At 35.8% G+C, this 25397-nt stretch overlaps 1 protein-coding gene across 2 annotated transcripts in view; it reads left to right on the top strand.

Annotated features, from left to right (window-relative positions):
* The window catches only part of LOC136032080 (bifunctional heparan sulfate N-deacetylase/N-sulfotransferase-like), an 88059-nt gene that overhangs the window by 22278 nt on the left and 40384 nt on the right, over window positions 1–25397 (top strand). For both annotated transcript variants that reach the window (XM_065712209.1, XM_065712208.1), the window contains exons 4-9: window positions 1726–1966; window positions 3884–4072; window positions 12481–12684; window positions 14135–14261; window positions 17451–17566; window positions 21710–21895. In XM_065712209.1, the coding sequence (XP_065568281.1) occupies window positions 1726–1966; window positions 3884–4072; window positions 12481–12684; window positions 14135–14261; window positions 17451–17566; window positions 21710–21895 (1063 nt within the window). The remainder of the gene's footprint in view (window positions 1–1725; window positions 1967–3883; window positions 4073–12480; window positions 12685–14134; window positions 14262–17450; window positions 17567–21709; window positions 21896–25397) is intronic.

Genomic DNA, 25397 nt, shown 5'->3' with positions numbered 1-25397 from the left:
TGCAGTATATACTAAGATTTTGAATATCTAAATGTCTGTACAACACTCATCATAAACGCACAAAGAGGCTATTGACTTGGATCGAATACCCCCAAAAATATCCTTTTTTTAGTAAATTTCTTAAGAATACACAATAAGGTGCAAAATATATATTTGTGGGTAAATTTATGACAGTTCATATAACTGACTTACCAATAAAGTGAACATACCACTTAATACCTTTTTATGTTCTTTACGAATATAATGATCGCTTCTACCGCAAATTCAAATTTAAGCACTTTTTAACCTAAACTAAACTAACCTTATTATAAATGATTTTAGCACTGGGAAAATGTAGTATTTTTTTGAAAACGACCAAGAAAAGATGGCGCTGAGAAAACGTAGTGTTATTTTGTGGAAAACGAGCGATAACTCATACATTAATTGAAAATTCGTCATTTTTAAGAGCTCAAAAAGTGCTTAGATTTGAATTTGCGGTAGAAACGATCATTGTATCGTTTCGATAATGTAATTCATTCAAATGTTTTGTTTTCTCTAGCAGCCTCGGGTGTTAACCTTTCTATTGTTTCCGTGCTTAAGTATTAGTATGCTAATTCTTCAGTTAGGGTGAAGTGGAATGGTACGGTAGGGGAGTATATTCCTGTTAAAAAAGGCGTTAGGCAAGGTGCCGTGTTATCCCCGAGCATTTTTAAATGTGTTTTAGCTTCATGTCTCCAACGTCTTCAACCGTCAATTTTTTACAATGATAATTTAGGCATTAGTCATGTTGCATATGCTGATTATGTTCTGCTTCTTAGCCGGACAAAAAATAGTCTAATTACCAACTTCTACCAGCTTTCAGCCGCACTATCCACAGTAGGCCTTTCAGTTAATGCCTCCAAATGTGAGTTTTTGTGTTTTGGGAGTCCTCCACCAGCATCACCTCTTTGCTTGGGTTCTTCAACTATACCATGTTCAGCAAGTATTAAATGGTTGGGTCTCTCTTTTTCCACGTCACTTTCGTCTACTTGCTCCGCTATTACGTCCAGCGTGCTGAAAAGTATGCGGGTTGGATACGCGAAAATTTCACCAAATCGTGGTCGGTATAACCGAAATGGACTATGCCGTCTTTATTCTAGTTTTTGTGCCCCTGCTGTTTTTATCTTTCTGGTTTTGCTTTCCTCCTTCGCAAGAAGGATACAAAGAAAATATGCTAAGGATATTTTAAGTATTGCAAGTATTTGCTGCGTCTGCCTCGGTGGTATCGGAATCATACAGTCGTCTCTAAATTTGACATCGTTGATGCGCCCTCGCGACTGAAACATTTATCTAAAGATATATGTCTTAAAACTCGGCAAATGATCGGTGTTTTTGACCCTCTTTGGCCATTTTTTGAATGGAGGTAATTTATTTATGTTGTATGTTGTTATGCTGCTATGTTATTTATGTTGTTATGTTTTTTGTCTTGATTTTTCTTTTTTTGTGTGTTTACTCCACAGTTTAATGTACTTTGTGGGTTATAAATAAATTATTATTATTATTATTATATATGTAAAGAACATAAAAAAAAGGCTTCGAGGAGTATATTCACTTTTTTGGTAAGTCAGTTACATGAACTGGCATAATTTTACCTATTTCCCTATTATAAAGTAATATTTAAGGATTGATCCCAGTCCCCCCATCAGGAATCAGAAATGCTAGTATACATGTACACTGCTTCTTGATAACCTTTGTTTTTATTTTCAGGTACAAACTTGAAGTAGTTGGAAAATCCCTGCCTGTTTTAACTAGTTCCGATAAAGGAAAATATGCAGTGCTTATATTTGAAAACTATGACCGATATTTACAAATGGACAAATGGAATAGAGAGCTTCTTGATAAATACTGTAAACAATATGGTGTTGGTATTGTTGGTTTTGTGCCTTCGAGAGGAGGTAGTGAAGTTAAAGGATTTCCATTACAGCTTAGTTCCAATCTAAGGGTACAGGTAGGGCCAATTTATGTCGTTTTTCTTACTCGATCGACCATAATAGCTATGTGGGTATTCAAACCTGCCTGTGGTAGGGCCTTCTCTCTTGAGGATTAGCAACCCCTGAGGTCGCTACTCCTCGAAGACCGTCAAAGAAGGTGTTACCTTCTTTGACGCGGATTCACACAATGATTTTTCATCTATCTCTATTTTTCTATATATATATTTATCTCTACATTTCATCTATTTCATCTCAATAAAATAAAATGAACTCTGATTTAGTTTCTTGAATTGCCATTCATTGTTCGATTTTTTATTCAGTTACCCTTTCACCGTTACTTGGAAAGGGTCATGCTTTTATTTTAGTGGTGTTTTCTACGGTTTGATTTTTATTTATTTTAGTGGGTGTTTTTTGCGGTCCTTTTTTTATTTTTTTGTACTGAGGACGGTCGAGCGGAAGTCTCGGCCAAAATATTTGCATTTTATTTTTCTGGCTGTAAATATCCTAATTTTTCCTTCTTTTCGAGTTTTTTCTCATCTTGTTATTTTACTATTCCATCAGCAGCGTTTTCAACACGGTACAATTGTAACTTTTTGGTACAGTTTAGAGTGGGTAATGTGTCAGTTTTATCTTTGTAACTCAATTCGTTGCTTCTTTTTTCATTCTGATATAAGGATAAATTGAACTGTAGCTGAACAAATATATATTTATATATCTATATCTGTCTATATATATAAAAATAAGTTGTCTGTCTGTGTGTCTGTCTGTCTGTCAGGTGACGTCATGTTTCTGTGTTGACTGACGTCATGTTTCTGTGTTGACTGACGTCATCAAGTTAGTTGTCGTCATTTTTGCTACGACGGTGACGTCATTCAAGATATTTAAGACATATGTTCACGTAGAAATCTATTAATGTTTAAGTTTAAAATGACTGATGAACTTACAATGGCAAAAGCCGATGAAGATGCTCAAAGAGTCTATGCCAAAAAACTTGCTGTTTATAGAGAAAGTCAGAAAAGAAAGCGTGCCGAGGAATCAAAAGAACAGCAAGGAAACAGGCTTGAGGCTGATAGAGAAAGAAAGGACAGAAAGCGTGCCGAGGAATCAAAAGAACAGCAAGGAAACAGGCTTGAGGCTGATAGGGAAATTCTAAAAAATTATAAAAATAATAAATGGCTAAGTGAAAGAGCGATTCTCGCACCCAAAAATATAGACGTCCACGAAATCAACAATATTGTATTGACCAAGATTCGAGACCAGGCAGTCCTTTGCAAGTCAGTCGACACAGTTTTGGAACCAAATGAAGCGGTTAATTATCCATCTGAATTTTTAAATTCCATAGATCTTTCAGGGTTTCCACCACACGTGCTACAACTAAAAATAGGCGTACCAATAATACTTTTAAGAAATATAAACCCACCAAAGCTTTGCAATGGCACTCGACTTGCCGTAAAAAAAACAATGGAAAACCTAATAGAGGCCACAATCTTGACAGGGCCTTTTGAGGGTGAGGCTGTTCTTATTCCTCGCATTCCCATGATTCCAACGGATCTGCCTTTTCAATTTAAAAGATTGCAATTCCCAATTCGATTAGCACGCGTAACTAATATGGCGCGTAACGACTTACGCGCGCGGGGGGCTTGGGGGGGCGCGAAGCGCCCCACCAACTAGGTGTTGGGGTGGCGCGAAGCGCCACCCCAACAGGTAGTATATATATATATATATATATATATATATATATATATATATATATATATATATTTCTGTTTGTGTCATTTTACATCTTTTAATTTTTAATATGTTGAATACAGATTGAAAATTTCATATCTCCCTCATTTTTCTGATGTATATTTGGGAGTTCCTGTGAAAAGACATATGCTTAAATTGTTTATTTTCAGATCATACCGAGATGTTTAATTGTTGTTATTATTTAGGATGCTATGTTAAATCCAGATTCTCCGATCTTACGGTTAACCCGGGCTGGAGATATATGGTGGGGCCCTCTACCTGGAGATAAATGGACTGCATTCATTCCAGAACATATTACGTACGAATCTCTGGTGAACGCCGCAACATATTTAAAGAATAGTAACCACACAGTAACTATGACTACTGTGATGAGGGTAAGTTGATTTTGAACTGTGCCACCTTTTCGTTATCTAGCTGGTAGTTTTTATAGTTGAACCCAAGCCTAAAGGATGCATCCCTGTCCCATACATCATAAAAGGGTTCTCCATCATTCAAGTGTATGTTTGCAGTGGTATCAAACAGTTTGTGGTAACGAACTGTAGTAAGGAGCGACCCAGCTCAATAGTAACCAAAACTCTAAAAAACAAGATTTTGGTACTAATAGATACATCTAAAGAATCGAATTTTTTTGCTGATTTTAAATATATAAGTTTCATTAAATTTAGTCTTACCCGTCAAAAATTAAGAGCCTGAGAAAATTTGCCTTATTTTGGAAAATTGGGGGAAACACCCCTTAAACGTCATAGTACCTCAACGAAAATGACACCATCAGATTCAGCGTATCACAGAACCCTATTGTAGAAGTTTCGAGCACCTATCTACAAAAATGTGGAGTTTTGTATTTTTTTTTTTTTTTTTGCCAGAAGACCGATCCAAAAGAATTGCTCCTTATATGAAAGGGGTTGTTCCCTCCTAAAACAATAAAAATAACTTTTGTGTAAAGAGCGGGGTGTTTTTGAGGGAACAGCCCCTTTCATATAAGGAGTAATTTCTGTTCGTTTTAAGTTTTAATGTCGCTCCTTACTTTCAGTTGAAAAAACTTTTTTTTTTATTTAATCAGAGTAGGAGGCTGTTCTTTCCTTTTTTGATTCCTCTGTTATTTATTTTTTATAACCTTAATGGTGAGGGAGAGTAAGGTTCTTAAGGTTTTGGGGAAATAGTTTTATTGTGTTTTTTTTATGTCCCCGTTATGCGCTATTAATTTAAATTTCCAGAAGACAAGTTTTTCAAAGAAAAGTAAAGAGCTCCATTAAGCCAAGATTGAGCAAAAATAAAGTCGAATAATCTTCCAAGTGTAAAACTACCACAAATCACTATCAATAAATAAATGAAATTCGAAACGAACAGAAATTGCAATAAATAGCCGAGTCAAACTCACAACGAGAAAAAATAAGCATGAGTAGAGCTGATAACCCGTATGCCTTCTCAAGACCAGAACACAATTTTCACTTTACTGAGAAAAATAAACAAATGACCATAGATTGTCAGTTAAATTGACATATACTGACATTTCTTCGTTAAGGTTTTGATAAATTTTTTATTTATGCAAGTAAGAAAGGTGGAAACATTTCAAACGTATTTTGTTTTCAGTAAAGTGCAAATTGTGTTCTGGTCTTGAGAAGGCATAGAGGTTATCAGCTCTACTCATGTTAATTTTTGCTCGTTGTGAGTTTGACTCGGCTATTTATTGTAATTTCTCTTCGTTTTGAGTTTCATTTATTTATCGATGGTGATTTGTGGTAGTTTTACGCTATGAAGATTATTTGACTTTATTTTTGCTCATTAATGGCTTAATAGAGCTCTTTACTTCTCTTTGAAAAACTTGTCTTGTGGAAAAAGTCTTTTAAATTAATTTCTGTTCGCTTTTTATTGACATAGTCTTTTTCATTAAAAAAAAATTATATCTTTTCAGTTTTCTTCTATAAGAATCCATAGTATGGGTTGCTATTTGTAGGTTGGTGAAAGTTTTTCAACAACTTTTAATCGGGACACAAACAATATTTTTTAATTTAGTTTTATAGCATTTGAAGTTGACCAGAAAAATAAAACTTAATATCATTCCTGTCAGTTGATTCAATACTCTTAACCGAATAGCATCGTTTTCGTGCCAACCCGTTGAAATATAAGTGAATTATATACCTACTATGACGTAATAAACTAATTGCTATTAATTTGATTGTCTCATCGGCTGGTGTTTGCTAATTTGTTCTAACAACTTAAATGGGGAAAATTTAAGAAAAGACATGGATTTAGAATCCACTGATAATGTGACGATACATGAATCAATTCATAGCCTTGCAACGAATATTCAACAGATATTATCAACTGTGACAAGCTTTCAAGCAGAAATACAAGGACTGGGAAGTGGAATGTCAGAAATCAGAGGCGACATAAGTAATCTCTCACCCAGGACCCCAAATTTGAAAAGTTCCAAAAACGTTCATGATGACGTAATCACTAAGCTACAGAATGAAGTTAAGGACCTCCAGCTATCAGCGAACCAGTCCTATAACTATCCCAGCCTTGGACCCCTAAAAAATAAAGTACTGGGCTTAGAAATGCTGAGCGACGAAGTAACATCATAGCCTGGAACCTAAAGTGTTCGTCGAAAGAAGAGGGCGTGGAAAAAACTGGTGAATTATGGCGGAAATTATATATTCAATGTGAATTCCTGCTCATTGAATTAAACGAAAAATTCACTACAATACAACTCCACAACTTCAAGGATAAGTTTCCGATTCTGAAAGCAAACAAACTACTTTGCAATCGAGCTTTTAGGGGAAAAGCCTGCATTGATAATTGTCCAATATTCTCTAAAGTGTATTTATCTGATAATGTGAGCAACTCTGTCCGATTCCTTCAGTAGTGCCTCCAATTCTATGCTATATCGACAGACTTGGAGAGAAGAAAAAGATGAATTGGCTCAGAGTGAAATTGATCTTTTTCTTTGTGTAGTCAATTAACGTCACTTAACTGAAATGTAATTATTTTCTTTTTGATATGTTGATTTTTGTTTTCTCCGATATGTAGTGATTTAACATTACCTGGGTTCGTAGCTGAATAACATGATATCTTCCGCGAGAATAAACCCACTTAGTGTGAATTTTAGTGCTTTTGTTTTTCTTTGGGAGAGGCAGGGGGGCACTCCTTGGCGTGAGGTCAACACATAATAATGGTTAGTCGAGTTCATGTGATCCCTGCATCTAGGCAGGAAGAATTTGAAATAAATTCAGTCCTATTCAGTAAGCTACTATTGAGAATGAACCAACTACATCCTTAGATGTATTTTATCGAATTTTGAATAAAAAACTGGACGTTCATTGCCCGTTTAAAACTACATACCAGAAAAGAACCTCACCCAAAAAACCTTGGATAAACCTTGAAATTGATTTATCAATTTCAAAATGTATCAAGGAAAAAAAATCAAATGTAAAGGATAAAAATGAAATATCCTTCAGCTCATGATGTACAGCGCTTCAAAATTATAATAATTTGCTGGTTAAAATTTTTAGAACAAGGGAACAAATTTATTGTGAAAGTTCATTTAAAAAATCTGATTCAATCGCGTTACATGAAAAATGGAAACAGTATACCACACCCTGAAGTGATCATAAATGAAAATGGTGTTGAATTGAAGGGAAGGAATTGTTGCAGATTATTTTTGCAATTATTTTTTCATATTAGTACTAATGTTGAACTGGAATCTCCTGAATCTCCATTTTATTCATATAAAGAATATCTCCCGCCATCCGAAAATTCTAGGATGTTCCTGGCCCCTATTACTTTCGGTGAACTCCAGAAAGTAATTAAGAATCTAAAGAGTGGTGATTCCCTAGGTATAGAAGGGCTCTCAACAAATATTCTGAAAGAAGTTGCTTGTGTAATCCATGTCTCGTTGCTTCATATTTTAAACGCATCTATAGCATCAGGCTTATTTCCAGAAGTATAGAAACCTGCACGAGCTATTCCAATTCATAAGAAAGGTGACAAGACAGATATAGGCAACTATCTCCCAGTAGTTAGTCTTTCTCCAATATCTAAGGTTCTAGAAAAAATATTCAAAAAAGAATTATTACGTATTTTGATAAAAGGAACTTATTTACTAAAAATCAGTTTGGATTCAGGTCAGGTCATTCCACTGAACAATCTGTTGCTGCGCTAATTTTAGATATTAATGATTCACTAAACGATGATAACCATGTGCCTACTCTTTTCTATGATATAAAAAAGGTATTTGATACGTTAAGCTATGAAATTTTGATGGAAAAAATTAATAACACAGGTATTAGAGGTAAAGGCCTAGATCTAATAAAATATTTCCTGCATGGTCAAAAATTCAGGTAGAAATAAATTGTTACCTGTCAAGCCATATTGTTATTGATGATATTGGAGTCCCCCAGGGATCATTATTAGGGCCATTACTATTTTTGATTTGTATAAATGACCTTGCGAGGTGTTTACCCCAAGATAATAGCTTAGTAGTAATTTTCGCAGATGATACGGTGGTGACAGTAAAAGCTAAAGTCCCATCTTTTGTTGGTTGAATAAATGGTTTGCATGTAACTACCTAGTTCTTAGAACTTTGTTGAAACTGAATTCTTGATTTTTGGGGTAAATAAAATTATCATGAATGAGCTAATTGTAAATCAAAGTAGGATAAAAAGAGTAAATTCATTTCGTTACCTTGGGATTATTCTCGATGAGCTTTTATCTTTTCGTAAGTCTTCCGATTATTTGAGACTGAAACTTGCCCATAACTTAGGTTGTCTTCATAGATTGAAACATGTGTTTCCTTTTTCCATCCTTAAAATTTTATACCATTCTCTAATTGAATCGTATCTTAATTATTGCCCTGTAATTTATCTCAACACATTTATGGTACATCTGTAACCTCTTTTGATAATTCAAAATAAGGCAGTTAGAATTCTGGGTACTTTTGTTCAGGCTTAAAAATCTGTCGGAAACCCAAAACTTTATATATTGCTTTCAATATACTTAATCTCAAACAACTGAGAGACTTGCATACACCAATGTGGTATTATGATATATAATATTCAACAAATTATTTCCATGACTTGGGTATAATTGAGATTCCCATTTCTCCTGCCCACCACGTCCGCTCCTAGAAGTATCTCGTTCCCCCCAATTACCAGATTTCTCATATTATAAATAAACTTAATTTAGTAGAAATATCCCCAAGTTTCACAAGCCGATTTGCTTTGAAAAAACATATCTCAAAAATAGTTCTTTGTCTGGATGTTGGGATTGATGAATAATAGATATTAGTATGAGTTTGTTTTGGTGTTCTCGCGCTGGGGTGGCCTCCTCTGTTATCCCATACCTTGTACATTATTGTTTTGTGTTACTTCGGCATTTTCTTACCTCCGTTTATGGCCGATACATCGAGCCCTGCTCCCTGTCGACCAGTTTAGAAAATTGATTATCATGTAATTTGTCAATGCAAAATTCTTGTCTTGTCTTGCCTTCCCAAAAGATTCTATCTATGCTCTTTGACAACCTGGATACACTTACACTCTTTTTATTTATTTAAATTTTAATTAGTAACAGTAGTAGCCCCAAAAGTTTCAACTTAATACCCCAAGTCGTCCTCGATATATTGCTGAGGTGTCTTATTGGCAACCATTTAACATAATTTCTTTTGATTTATTTCAGAAGAACATTTAATTTTAAAGCATAATGGGCCAATTGCACAATTGTGGGGTGTTGACATGCCTAATATGCCTAAAGACATAGTTGCTGAACCGTTCCACTATGCCGAACACAATGGCTGCCTCAAAATTTTGAATGAATGAGTTTGGAAAATGAATGGGCTTTAGAAAAGGGCTGCTTGTCCTCCCATCTCTTGTTGCTCTTAAAAAGGGCACCAGACACTCACGACACTCCAAATGTTTTAACTGTTTTAACTTTGATACATTAAAAATATTAAAATTTTAAGGGACATATATCAATATATGTATACTAAACTGACAATCCACAGTCATTTTTTTCAGTAAAGTGCAAATTATGTTCTGGTCTTGATAAGGTATCGTGGTTGTCAAAGACATATTTTCCAGTCCTTTCGACTGCATTGAACATAATGGCTTTCTCAAAATTTTTATTAGATGTGTTTTGGGAATTGATGGGCGTGGGGGGGGGGGCTTGCTGCCCTCCAATGACTTTTGACTAATAAAAAGGTCACTAGCCCTTTTATTAGGCCTAGTGTACTATCCACCCTCTGATCATTCTGAATCTTAAAAGGGCACTAGAACTTCTGATTACCGATCCAACGAGCCCCCTCTAAAGTTTGTACGATCACCCTTTCCATATAGGCCTTATATGTCCTCAGGGCATAACTTACCTTCCCCTGAGGTATTTGGTAGGGGTTCATCCTCAAAGAAATAATTTCCGGGCCTTTCAATTACGTTGAACAAAATGACTATCTCAAAGTTTTTATTGGATATGTTTGGGGAAATGGTGGGCGAGGGAGGGGGGCTAGTTGTCCTTCAATTACTTTCGACTATTAAAAAGAGCATTGGCCCTTTCAATTTCCAATCGAATGAGCTGTTTTCGAAGTTTCTACGACAACAAATGGCCGTCTCAAAATTAAAATCAGGTGCATTTAGATAAAATACGAGGTGTGTGTGTGTGTATGGAGGGGGGTGGTTTATCCACCCTCCGATCTCTCTAAATCTTAAAAATAGCACTAGAACTTCTGATTACCTATCCAATTTGCCCCCTTCAAAGGTTATGCGATCACCCTTTCTATATATACCTTATATGCCTCCAGGGCATAATTTACAACCCTTGGCCTGAGGGCTCTGGATAGGTTGTCATCCTCAAAGAGATCATTTCCGGACCTTTCAATTATGTTGAGCATTTTTTTTATTGTGTTGAACATCGTTAAATATTTTTTAATTTTGTTGTGATTTTTGGGATGGACAGGAAGATAGATCGTATTTGAGGGCTTATCAGGAGCCTCACATTGCGACATGTCTTCGATTTTAAGGGAATGTCTTTTTAGTCTACGGTTAATTATATTATTGACAAGAGGAATGGGGTATCCATTACCAAAAAGCATATCTCTGATAAAATTTATTTCTTCATTATATACGAATCGGGGCAAATATAATTAACCATTGACTAAAAAAGCATTCCCGTAAAATCGTGAGGCTCCTGGTAAGCCCTAAAATATTATGTATCTTCCGACACAACAAAAATAAAAATGTTTGCACAAAAAAAATAATCTGTATGTAGTTTTCATTAATAATTTTAAAATCAAAAATTTTTTAAACTCCGTAAAGATAAAATCCCAGTTACTCGCCAAAGAGAGGTTTCCCAAACACAATGCGACTGTGGCAATTACTATGTTGACAAGACTCATTAGAATCTAGAAAAACAGCTGCACCAGCGTGAAGAAGACATAGACAAAGCACTAATTTCTGGTAGTTCAAATAATTACTTTGATTCTGCTTTAGCTTGGCATATATTTAATAATCCCTCCCACACGATACTTTTTGAAAAAATCTTCTCTCATTAGTAATGATTTGGGGATAAATCAGGTGGTTCGGGAATCAATCGAAATTAGTCTCAAAAGAAATAATATGACTTCTTTAAATAGGGACTTGGGGGAGTATTCAATAAATTCTCTATGCTAATATTTAATTAAAAATTATCTAGCAAAATATTTTACTCAACCGATTTATAATAGTTATTGAATCAGTTAAAAAAGGCCTTTGAGGCAAGCTGCCAAAAAAGCAAGATTAGCTTTGAAAAGTTGTATTTAATTATTTTGTTCTGTCTTGTTTGAATGAATTCATCATCTCACATCATTTTATTTATCAGTTTTGGTTTAACTTTCTTGAAGTAAGGATGGTAGGGCTGTTTTAAAAAGTCTATAAAAACATTTTTAGTTTTAATTTTCACATTTCAATGTAAGTTTATACATATATATATATATATATATATATATATATATATATATATATATATATATATATATATATATATATATATATATATATATTTCTAGAATTTCGCTGAAGAGCTCTTGGATATAGGGCCAATATATCCACTGAACTGAATTCCACTGTCTTGGAAAAATTTCCCTGTTGTTTCTAAGTTGTGGTTGTTTGATTTGGAAAGGCAGTGTTGTCTTCGTCGCCATTTACGTTTTGGTCCTCTTAAATACTTCCCAGTTTGGCTAAGGAAGCGACCACTGAAAGTTTGAAGCCGGTCGGGAAGTCATGATCAAACTTGCCTGCCGAATTTAAGGCTCTTGCCCTTGTGGTTGCGTGGGGTCATCCTCAAAGGCATTTTTCTATGACTTTACCTATTCTCAGGAAAGCAGCTTTTTGGACATTTTGATTTGATAGCATAGGAGGGTAGAAATGGTCCGGGGAACAGGAGGGAGCCTGTTGCCCTCCAAGCATTTTTGGCCCTTTAAAGGCACTAGAATTTTGAAATTCAACGTGGCCGGGGAAAATATGACTTTTAACTGCCCGGATTTTTTTTGTTAGATATTTTATCCAGAATCTGATTTCAGTTATGGAATGATGTTCGCCGAATCCAAAAACTCTTTGGTTCCAATACCAACCTTCAGAACCTCTTGAATAATTGTATTACCTTCTAATATTTACTAAGATGCTTTGAAATTCAAATTTTCATTCTATATTCTCTGGCGTAGGGGGCTGGTTTATATTCTGTTGAGATTTACTTCTTGTTAATACTACTAGAATAAGAAGCTTATGAACTTTGAATGTATTAATCTATGATTTATATTTAGGATAAAGGTCTCTTTGATGGGATTGAAAGAGTGCTCTTTGGCTCAGGTTTAGATTTCTGGATTCATAAAATACTGCTTTTGGATTCGATGTCGTTTCTAAGTCATGGAAAGCTATCAACGTCATTGGATAGAAATATTCTTATCGACGTTGATGATATCTTTGTTGGTCCTCAAGGCCAGAGGTTGACTGTGAATGATGTGGAGGTAATGTGAATCCCTTTTTATTTTGCCAGTCTAATTACTGGGTTCTCGTTTTTTATTTTAAACTAATGCATATAGAAATGAAAACTGAAAAAATAGGTAATGTGTGCATCAACAGCGAAACCAAATTAAAAACTGAATATTTTGGTGCCGCTAAAAGTAGGCAAGATTCACTAGAAGCTGTTTTTTTTTTTGTTTTTTTTTCTTTTCTTTTTTTAGTTAACTTTCATGTTACTTTCTATGAAATTCACTTTTTCATAGACGTATTAAAAATTGCCTAGACCTGTTCTGTAGGCATACTTGCACAATAGGCATACTTGCACAAAAGCAAGAGTGGAGATCCCCCATCCAAAGACCCCCTCGATAAAATTATACCTAAAAATGTACTTGTTTTCTGATTTTAGATTTAATTTAGAACCCACTCCTCGAAAATTTCTTTGACACACTTTAAAGTGTTTCTTTATGCACCTATATCTGTTAGTATAATTTGAGTCTATGCATACCTAAATAACTGTTTGGGGAAGGGACAAACTTGTGAAAAAGCCCATATCTTACTTTATGTAATTGGTAAGTGTCATCCGTCCAATGACGAATCTGAAAAAAAATTACTCGATACTTTACAAAGGGTAAAGTCACAAAAAGTGACAAAGGGTACAGTCACAGTCAGTTGATGTTTGGATTCTCGCTAGAGAGTATAAATCTTGTTATTTTGTTTTGTGTCTTAGGTCTAAAGACAAGGAAGTGTATCTCATAGATATTGCATAGTCAGTAGTTTTCATTAATAGTTTACCAATTTTATGGGTAATTTTCTAAATATACTCTGTTTTGTCTTATGGTTGGGGTATCGACTTAAAACTATCAGTTTGTTGTTTGTTTGTTTTTTTTGGGGGGGGGATAAGAGGAATTGGAATTTTATGTTTGGGGGAAGGGGGCAAACTTTTTTTCTCTGGTCTTTAAAAAGGGATATATCTCGCTGTTCTTATTCTTTTTTCTGCAGGCTGTCTGACAGGCTCTTTGGCTAGTCAGAATATACATGTTATCCTCAGTTTTGACTCGAATTCCTTATTTGCCCGTTGTAGCGATATTATTTTGGAAAGAAGGTAACAGCTGCATGCCAGTGCATCCCCTCTCGCCCTCTAGAGACTACCTTACTCAATGTTTCGATATTACTTTTTTATGTTGCCTATTTTATAGGCAGCAAAAAATAAATTTAGATGAATAATAAATTTATATTAATGTTCTTTTTTTCAAATAGGGAATAGCAAAAAGAAAAGACTTCCTTTCAAGTCCAACCTATTATTTTGTTCCAAGTACTCGTCCCCACATCTGTCTTCATCCGTACCTAGAGCAGTTTAGGCAGCAGGACTATATCCCTGTCGTACTTCCAGAGTTTTTGTAGAGTTTGTAATAGTTTGTACTTTATTTAAAAGTGCTTAGATCCGTTCATTTACAGGCAATGATACAAAGTCAAGAGAGGATATCTAGAATTGTTTTTGGCTTTCGTTTCAATCTCGGATTCTCTGGAAAATACTTTCAAAGAGGTTTTCCGGAAGAAAATGAAGGAGATAGGTATTTGCTGAGTAAGTCAATATTTAATTGTGTCCTCAAGAGCTTCAGCTTATTCAATTAATGCGAACCCTGAAATCGGGCTTTGTCCATCTACAGATACACTCAAACTAAAGGCTGATAGCCACCCTCATATAATGACATAAAAAAACAAATTTAAAATACTTGGATTTACCATGTTCTTATTACAATATACAATATAAGAAAAAAAAACCACAAAAATGGCTCTGTGTGTCTACTGTCTACCAGCAAGTTAATTTGGTCTTACCTATAACAGCAATGTATTTAAAATTAAACTTTGTTTTTATATAATTTCGACGGTTAATTTTTAAATATATGGGTGTTTTTTATTTTACATTGGTCTTCACTACTAAATTTTGTAAAAGTGTGATGAATCTCGCCGGTCAGATGAAGCTTTTCCCGTAGTGTGCATGTCAGCTACCCATGATTTTCCCCCTTTTCTCATGGAAGTGGCTTTAAGTTATGGTTGTTGAAACCAGAAATTTCTCCCAGAGTTTGATGTCTCATAATTTATGTCAGAGCATGAATTTCCTAAATCCTTTTTCAAAATGTCTTCTCTCATTTTCTTCCAGTTGGAAAACATGCATAAAAACTAAGTTGTTGGGAGTTACTTTTGTAAGAACTCCCAACTTTTTAATGCACTAAATCTGTTTTATGTCTTATCATGACCAAAAGCTTGGCTTTCGAAAAGTTTATAGGTTTTTCAAAAGTAGCTAGCAAAGAATCGAGCCGTGGTCGAATTGTAGATGAGAAATGTACTAGTAAATAATATCTCTAATGTATGTTTTAATAGGTATTCCAAAAAGGCCTCCACCGATACATAAAGCTCTCATGTTCTCTTCGGAAATTCAAAAGAAATTCTTTTTAAGTGTAAAATTGTAATTTTGGAATGTTGATCTGGCTCTTCCAGATCAAATACCTACAACTTGCCTAAAGCTTACCCATTGACATGAATAAGTTCAAGTTAATAGCAGATATAAGTAAGTTTTTCTGATTTCGTTTGTGTCGGTGTCTATTTATGGTTTTCTTGGTAAGTTAAAACACAACAATGCTAATTTCTTCTGAGAAATTACATGGGCAAAGTAAATAATTAAAAATTTTACACAGAATAGAAGGTAGAAATGACTTAGAGCCTATCTTTTGCATTGTATAGTTATTCTTAATGAACACATAACGTTATTTTCTCAGCTGATTCTCTTCTCATTAGTGTTTGCTTTTCTGCTAGCTTTATTGCAAAAATAAAACAAGAGCTAAGAGCTCATACGGAACTTGTGACGAGGTCAGAAGAGCCAAGAGTTCATATGGCTTGAGCTCTAGCCAAATTCTAAGACTCGATAGATTAATTTAAAAGGAAAATCAGAGGCTTAATGCCGGTTGGGATTTAAAATAAGAGCTCTGAGAAACGAGGTCCTTCTAAATATCAAAATTCATTAAGATCCGATCACTCAATTGTAAGTTAAAAATACCTCATTTTTTCTAACTTTTCCTCTCCCTTCAGCCCCCCAGATGGTCGGATCGGGGAAAAATACTTTATCAAGTCAATTTTTGCAGGTCCCTGACAACCCGACCAATTTTCATAGTCCTAGCACATGCAGAAGCACCGAACTCGCCAAAGCACTGGATCCCCACTAACTCCCCCAAAGAGAGTGGATTCAGTGCGGTTACGTCAATCACGTATCTATGACATTCGCTTATTCTACCCACAAAGTTTCATCCCGATCTCTCCACTGCAAACATTTTCCAAGATTTCCGGTTTCTCCCTCCAACTCCCCCCCCCCCAATGTAATCAGATCTTGTCGGGATTTAAAATAAAAGCTCTGAGACATGAGTTCCTTCTAAGTATCAAATTTAAAAATACCTCACGAACGTTCACCCGTTCTTAAGTTAAAAATACCTCAATTTTTCTAATTTTACGAATTAACGCCCCCTTCAACTCCCCTGAAGAGAGCGGATTCAGTCCGGTTATGTCAATGTCGTATCTAGGACTTATGCTTATTCTTCCCACCAAGTTTCATCCTGATCTCTCCACTCTAAGCGTTTTCCAATATTTTAGGTTCCCCCCTCCAACTCCCCCAAATGTCACCGGATCCGATCGGGATTTATAATGAGAGCTCTGAGATACGATATCCTTCTATTTATCAAATTTAATTAAGATCCGATCACCCATTCGTAACTTAAAAATACCTCAATTTTTTTAAGTTTTCCGAATTAATACCCCCTCCAACTCCCCAAAGAGATCAGATTCAGTCCGGTTATGTTAATCACGTATCTAGGACTTGTGTTTATTCTTCCCATCAAAAATCATCCTGACCTCTCGACTCAAATCTTTTTCCAAGATTTCAGCCCCTCCCCTCCCAACTCCCCCCAACGACACTGGATCCAATTGGGATTTAAAATAAAAGATCTAAGTTACGAGGTCCTTCTAAATATGAAATTTCATTAAGATCCGATCACTGCTTCGTAAGTTAAAAATACCTCATTTTTTTCTAATTTTTCAGAATTAACCCTCCCCCCCAACTCCTCCAAAGAGAACGAATAATTTCCAGTTATGTCAATTACGTATTGAGGACTTGTGCTTATTTTTCCCATTAAGTTTCACCCCGATCCCTCCACTCTAAGCGTTTTCAAAGACGTTAGGTTCCCCCCTCCAACTCCCCCCAATTTCACCGGACCGGTCGTAAAATAAGAGCTCTGAGACAAGATATCCTTCTAAATATTGAATTTCATTAAGATCCGATCACCCGTTCATAAGTTAAAAATACCTCATTTTTTTTAATTTTTCCGAGTTAACCCCCCCCCCACTCCTCCCCCTCAGATGGTCAAATCGGGAAAACGAAGTTTTCTAATTTAATCTGTTCTGGTGCCTGATACGCCTGCCAAATTTCATCGTCCTAGCTTATCTGAAAGTGCCTAAACTAGCAAAACCGACAGACAGACCTACAGAATTTGCGATCGCTATATAGCACTTGGTATTTATCAAGTGCCATAAATATGTTCGCGACAAGCATCTGCATTGTTTGTTGGGGAATGTCCTTTTCTTTCGTTTTTTTTTTTGCCTTGAAAATGGATTCATGGGATCTTTGTAAGTCAAGGATGCTTCATGAGAAATCAAGAATACTTGATTAGAATATCTACGTGTATCGTACCATTCAAAAAATGATTATTATATTTATGTTGTACAGGTCGGTCCCGTGCGTTTTCATGGTTCGGTCACATGTGGAATCATCAGCAGCCCCATTTATACGAAAACGTGAATGCATTGGAACAGGATATGGCTTTAAACAAGGATTTTGCTGAGGTACATTATTCATAAATTTATCAAAGAAAAATATGTTAACAACCACTACCGTAGGTAGGGCGAAAGTTTTTTGGATTTCTACAAAGGTAAAAAAAAAAAAAATACGCAGTGAGACCTTGAAAATTACTAATCAGTCCTTAGTGAAAAACTTTTTTTTTTTGAAATTTTTTTGTACCCCACCACCCCCCGAAAAAAAATCATCTGATTTAGCAAATAAATAGAAGGACGCCGAACGCTGGATTTTCTTAATCTTTGTTAGACTATAGCACCGTAACAGGTGGGTAACAGAGCTACAGTTACCGAAGATCCTTGGTGAATCCCATTGCAAATTGGTCTAACAATCTTTTGCTTTTTTTACAAATTCATTAGTGAAAGGTATCAACTCAGTAGTAAACACTTGGCTTCAGTTTTCTGAGCTCGAACTTTCCTTGCCTGTAAGTGTTTATCTTTATTATTAACAATCTCTCTTTAATACTTTTAATGGCAATTGGTATCTACAAATGGGCACGGTTAAATCGGAAAAATGAGAAAAAATGAGGTATTTTTAACTTTTAATGAAATTTGATGTTTGGAAGGAGCTTGTGCTTTAGAACTCTCATTTTTAATCCTGACCAGATCTGGTGACATTGTGGGGAGCTGGAGAGAAAAACCGGAAATCTTGGAAACTGGATATCTTGGAAAACGCTTAGAGTGGAGAGATCGGGATGAAACTTGATGGGAAGAATAAGCACAAGCTATAGATATGTGATTGACATAATTGGAACGGATCCGTTCTCTTTAGGGGAGCTGGGGGTTGTTAATTCCGAAAAATTAGAAAAAATGGGGTATTTTTAAATTACGAAGGAGTGATCGGATCTTAATGAAATTTGATATTTGGAAGGATTTCGTGTCTCAGAGCTCTTATTTTAAATTTAGCGGATCCGGTGACATTGGAGGGAGCTGGGGGGAAAATAACCCCCCACCTGAAATCTTATCCTGAGACCTGAAATCTTGGAAAACGCTTAGAGTGGAGGGATCGGGATGAAACTTGGTGGGTAAAATAAGCACAAGTCCTAGATACGTGATTGACATAACTGGAACGGATCCGCTCTCTTTGGGGGAGTTGGGGGGGGGGGTGTTAATTCTAAAAAATAGAAAAAATGAAGTATTTTTAACTGACGAAGGAGTGATCGGATCTTAATGAAATTTCATATTTAGAAGGAGCTCGTAACTCAGATCTCTTATTTTAAATCCCGACCAGATCCAGTGTCATTGGGGGGTAGGACCGGAAGTTCTGGAAAACGCTTAAAGCGGAGAGATCAGGATGAAATTTGGTGGGAATAATAAGCACAAGTCCAAGATATGTGACGGAAATAACCGGACCGGATCCGCTCTCTTTGATGGAGTTCGGGGGGGGGAGTAATTTGGAAGAATTAGAAAAAATGTAGGTATTTTTAACTTACGAAAGAGTGATCGGATCTTAATGAAATTTGATATTTGGAAGGAGCTTGTGCTTTAGAACTATCATTTTTAATCCCGACCAGATCTGGTGACATTGTGGGGAGTTGGAGAGAAAAACCGGAAATCTTGGAAACCGGATATCTTAGAAAACGCTTAGAGTGGAGGGATCGGGATGAAACTTGATGGGAAGAATAAGCACAAGCTATAGATATGTGATTGACATAATTGGAACGGATCCGTTCTCTTTAGGGGAGCTGGGGGTTGTTAATTTGGAAGAATTAGAAAAATTGAGCTATTTTAACTTAAGAACGGGTGACTGGATCTTAACGAAATTTGATATTTAGAAGGAAGTCATGTCTCAGAACTCTTTCTTTCAAATCCCGACCAGATCCGTGGACATTGGAGGGAGTTGGAGGGGAAACCGGAAATCTTGGAAAACACTTATAAATGTCGTAGATACGTGATTGACGTAACCGGACTGAATCCACTCTCTTTGGGGGAGTTAGGGGGTGGGGTTCAGTGCTTTGGCGAGTTTGGTGCTTCTGGACGTTCTAGAACGATGAAAATTGGTAGGCGTGTCAGGGAGCTGCACAAATTGACTTGATAAAGTTGTTTTCCCCGATTCGGCCATCTGGGGGGCTGAAGGGAGAGGAAAAATTCGAAAAATTGAGGTTTAATTTACGAGTGGGTGATCGGATGAATTTTGATATTTAGAAGGACCTCGTGACTCAGAGCTCTTATTTTAAATCCCGACCGGCAGTAAGCTTCTGATTTTCCTTTTAAAGCAATCTATTGATTCTTATAACTTTGCCAGAGCTCATACCAGGTCGGAAGAGCTTTTGGCTCTTCCGACCTCGTCACAAGTGCCGTATGAGCTCTCAGCTCTTGTTTTATAGGTGTAATATCTGATATTAGAGATAAATGGACTAGAGTGCTTTGAAATCATGGAAGACACAATAGAAAAGTACTGACTAAATCACTCGTTTAAGATTTATTTATTCATTTATATTAGCATCTATTGTATGTTTGTTTACATTGATTGTTTATTTAATTTCTGTTCGTTTTGGGTTTCATTTATGCTTCAATAGCGAATTTTTTTTTCGTTTTAAACTTGATTTGCATATTTAATTTAAGCATTACTCGCTTTAAGATTTATTTATTCATTTATTTAATTACTTGTTCTTTTTTTTTATTATGATTGTTTATTTAATTTCTGTTCGTTTTGGGTCTCATTTATTCTCTAATAGTACTTTCTGGTCTTATGGAGTTTGAATAATAACAGGTATTTGTTAAAATGACCCTTTAGAGAAATAATCTTAAATTTAGAATGACCTTTACTTTTCTTTGAAGAACTTCTTTTTCAGAAAGTTTTTTCAGTTAATTTTGTTCGTTTTTTATTGGGAAATGTTTCAAGTTTGTAAAAATTCCTTATTTCAAAATCGAACTTTTTTTTCAGCATCAGATCTTCATCAAAGTATCAAAACTAGTATCAAAGTAACAATGTAAAAATAAAGAAAAAATAACAAAGTAAAGAAAGCATCAAAGTAACAACAAGCAACTTGAATAACTTACAGCCCTAGAACCGTCAATTGAAGTTGCCACGTAAATCACTAAATCCAAGTATTGAAGTAAACATATATCGGATGGTTTTGGGGGGGAAAGGCGTGGAGGGGGCAGGACTAGTTGATTTCAATCTCTTTTGACTCTGAAAAAGTGAACTAGAACTTTCCATTTCCAGTGAAATGAGCCTCAGGTTTCTCTCAAGTTTATACGCGCATCCCTTCTATCAGAACCATATTTGCCCCCAGGGCATAACTTACAACGCCTGCCCCCGGGCCCTGGGGGGCTGTGTCGACACTGGATTTTTGGCCTGGTGCATTTGGGGAAAAAAGGGCGTGGGGGAGGAGGCTAACTGCCCTCCGATCACTTGACTCTTGAAAAAGTGAACCAGAACTTTCACTTTCCAATCAAATGAGCCCTCTATGAAGTTTATATGAGCATTCCTTCCGTAAGAACCATATATGTCCCCAGGGCATAACGTGCAACGCCTGCCCCCGGGGTTTTTTTTAACACCAGAGTTTTGTTATCTAACCTTTTGACCATTTTTAACAAAATGGCTACCTCAAAATTTTTATCGGATGTATTTTGGGAAAAGGGCGTGGGGGGTTAGTTGCCCTCCTATCACTTTTGACTCTTAAAAAGAGCTCTAGGAATCCTCAATGTACAATCAAATGAGCCCCTTTTGAAGTTTATAAGACGATCCATTCTATATGAAATGCCTCTGGAAAAAATATAAACAAATAATAAAACATTGGAGCGTATGGCCTTTACTACAAGCAACGCTTATAGTAATTATAACAATAAACTGTTATAATTATTCGATTATTGACGGGTATTTTTGACGTTTGACGGGCAGACATCTCATAATTCTCACAGTTTCTTCCCTCCCGTCCCCCGTATTTTCCTATAATGCTCATAGTTTGCCTGATTTTTGCTGTTTTAACAAATTCTGAAATAGATTTGTATTATATTGTATGACGGATAGCACACTCTATTCATTCATTAATCTTTCCCGAAAGGACTGATAAAATTTGAGCACAGACGATGTATAAAAGATTGTTGAGTATGTTTGTAATCAGTAATTTTCAAGTCTTGTAATTTTACTTGAAAAGGCATAATTCAAGTATTACTTTATTGTTTCAGAAACATGGTCTGCCCATTAACTCAAGTTACTCTGTGGCTCCTCATCATTCAGGTGTTTACCCCGTTCACCAGTCCCTATATCAGCTGTGGAAAAAGGTTTGGAATATTAAAGCTACGAGTACTGAAGAATATCCGCATTTAAGACCTGCTCGTTTAAGAAGAGGTTTTGTTCATGAAGGTATAATGGTGAGTGATGGTTGCTAGAATTGCCTATATCTTTATGTATGTGTCTCGTCAATTCAGGCTTAATAGAAATAGACCTATAATTATTTGTATGTTTGCGAAGCACCATCCCTCCCTAAACAAAGATATGTTAAAGCTTCTTTAAAAAGCTTGGAAAATTCGGTAATTTTTATCAAAATTTAAAACAAAATATAAAAAGGGAAAACCTAAATAAGATTAAAAGGTGGTCTGGGGTTGTTTACACTGTATAGCACTCTTTAGTAGTTATTGATGGAGGTTTTAAATGTTAGAGGCTACTTACACTAATTGAAGAAAATCAGCATATAAGGCATGCTCGATTTAGAGGAGGTATGCTCATAAAGGTTCTGGAATAGTTGAGAGTATAATGGTAAGTGATGATCGTGGGTATTTTGTGTATTTGAGTTCTCTTGAACTTGGCTTAAGTGAAATACACCTTAGCTATAGACATGACTCCTGCCCTCTCGTTATAAATATATCCTAAAATTCTTTAAAATACTCAGGAAAGATTAATCTTTATTACCAAGATATACTGAAAAAAAGAAGAAAATACTGAAGCGAAACTCGCAACGAACTAGGATTCAAAGCTCTAAGCTGTTGCATTTGTGTTACTAATAAGTATTATACTTTCTAAAAGAAGTAAAACCTAAATATTAAAAAAATAGTTGACAGGGACGGGGTGCGATGTTTTGTTTTTGTTTTTGACCGTCTAAAAGAGGAGGAGGGGACGACAATATTCCAGAGTTTTTGGGGGCTTTCTTGAATGTAACCAATCTTCCAGGGGAAACACATAATGAATATTTAGATCTAAAGAATTATCTTTGATTATGCAAATTGTTTGATAAAGGGCACTGAATTAAATCCTGGTGTTGCTTATTTGCTAGGTGGCGGAAACTGTTTAAAATCCTACAGTCTTATAAAATAGTTTTGGAACAAAATTAGTTTGAAACAAAATACAGCAACTAGAGGTCCCAAGGTACAATTTTATGAAAACTCATTATCATTCTTCCAAAAAATGCTTTTGGATTAAACTCTACGCTCTCTAGATTTATCATGATTAGGTGCACTCTGTCTTAATTATGCTTCATAAACTTTCTTCTTCTACTCACATATGAAAATTAATAAAATTGATTGCACAGTACTACTGCTACTTCTAATAGCTCACCGCAGCACCAAGCCGCCTAAGGCCAACAAAACAAAGTACAGTCATCCATCCCAATCTAATCAAAACCTTCGTCTTTACCTCTTCTCAGGAAGTTCCCATTTCCCTTGAATCTTTCCTTACGACATCGTGCCATCCCAACCAAGAACGAACTGCTCTCCGCTTTGACCTAGAGGGTTGGTCAAAAAAGACAATCTTTGGTAATCTGTTATCCTTCATCCGTAGAATACTCCCTAGCCATCTCAATCTTTCTCTCATTATAGCCTAGAAAGCACGATTAAACCATACTTTTCGTACAGCCTTGTGTTTTACATACGGTCAGTCAGTGGGGTACCCAAACAATCCGTAGGCAATTTCTCTGGAAAGTATCTAGCAAATCTTCCTTCGTTTTTCGGAGCGCCAATGCTTCAGAACCATATTTGGCCACTGTCATCTCTGTGCCCTCCAATATTCTAATCTTGGTTTGTAGACTTATCTTCCTGTTCTCGAAAACTTTTTTTTTTAATTTGAAAAAAACAACCTGGGCAGTGAAGCAGTGAAGATGTTAAATTTAACATCTTCATTGCATCCACCATCTTTACTAATACTACTACCAAACGTTGTTTCGGATAGTATGTTGATTCGATGTATATATGTTTTTACTTAGTATGTGAAGTGTGCGTTCATAAGCCTCCAATGCTTATTCACTTAAGGTTTGAATTCCAAAGTTTATTATCTTCCTTCTTTTTTTCCAAGCCTCGAAGTTGAAGGTTTAATTATTAATTTTGTTATCTGACATGAACAGTCCACGGAGCCTTTGTCGGAGACTTTTATATGTATTTCTGAATAGAAAATATCTTATCCTAGAATTTTTCATAGGACCCTTCTCACGAAGCTTCTTTTTACAAAAGCTACTTTGTTTTTTTATGTAGGTATAAAATATATCGTATTTTATTAAGCTTACATTTAAAATTTAAGTTAGTCCTCTGTAGGTCCATGGTATTTTCCACAGATGAAAAAAGTTGGAAGAATAGGAAGATGAGTCTCAAACCAAAATTAGAATATTCGAAGCAACGGTAATGACAGTTACCGATTATGGAATTGCGCTATGGTTGTTTGAAAGCTTTCCTCAATGCTTTCCAGGGAATTTGTCTACGGATAGTTTTAAGCACCTGTTGGGCTTGCGTATGTCCAATAACAAGCTGTAGGAAAAATGTGGTTCTACCACTTTCTAGGGCTGAGATGACTAGGACATGTTTTACGAATGAAGGATGATAGCTTGCCAAAGATTGCTCTCTTCGGCCATCCATCTGGTGCAAAACGAGAAGCAAGTTGTCCTCGAATGGACGGAAAAGGTCATAAGAAAACATTAAAAGGAAATTCAAATTCTATAGATGGGGGGGGGGGGTAAAGAGTATAATTTTGGGCCAGTGTGAGTCGGTGCGTTGGTCTCAGATGGCTTATTGCTGCAGTCAGTTTTTAGCAGTAGTTGTACATATCAGTTCTCTTTTGGTATTTGACCAGTCAACAACTAATTGAATTTAAGCCGGATTAACTCTGTACCTGTTTGGAATAAACAACGAGTGAAATACTTTTGAAATTGAAACTTGTTAGATAAATTTATAAACTTGTATATGATTACGGCTTAAGGATTATTTATGGATTGTGGCTGTGAGTTAGTATTAAGCACTACTATCATCTGAGTCTTGTATTGAAATATTCGGATTACTTCCAAATCACTGGATTACTTGCCCCACAAAAAGATAAGTTATTATTTATTCTCATTGCATTCATTTAGCCAGTGTGGATCATTTCATAATTGTGCTTATTGAGAACTTCTCTGTGGATATACCTTTTTCGCTTAATTGTTTTTGGACTGATGCCGAGTCGTGAGTGAAATTTGCTTATCATGGACAATTGGAATACCAGTACGCTTTATTATTGCCCAGTTTTGAATTTTGCTCAGCACAATCTCGATGAGGGGTTGGACCATCAGTCGATTGTGAAATACGCTAGTGATTTTTTCCCGTATGAAGATGTTCTTGGCGCTAAGAAACTTTTATATAGCAATTGCTTCCCAGATGAGCCTATACCTCGTCGTTCGGGACCCAGTGCTAAAAATAGTTCATTGTCAGATACTATCGCTACTCTTTCTCGCTGCTCTGCAGAAAATATTGATATTCCAGAGTTCGTAATCAAATCCCCCTCTGAAGTCCCTAGCATTCCGGCGTCAGCTTATTCTATCCTTACCGCCAAACTCAACCAGTGCCTTGATCAGTTAAAATCGCTTGCTCACCTCAATAGTCCAGCAACGTCTATAAATAGTTCTTTGGCCTCAGATAGTAA

This window comes from Artemia franciscana, chromosome 10 (assembly GCF_032884065.1).
Source record: "Artemia franciscana chromosome 10, ASM3288406v1, whole genome shotgun sequence".
NCBI lineage: Eukaryota > Metazoa > Arthropoda > Branchiopoda > Anostraca > Artemiidae > Artemia > Artemia franciscana.
The sequence above is the reverse complement of the archived record's forward strand: the minus strand, read 5'-3'. Positions and strand labels throughout refer to the sequence as shown.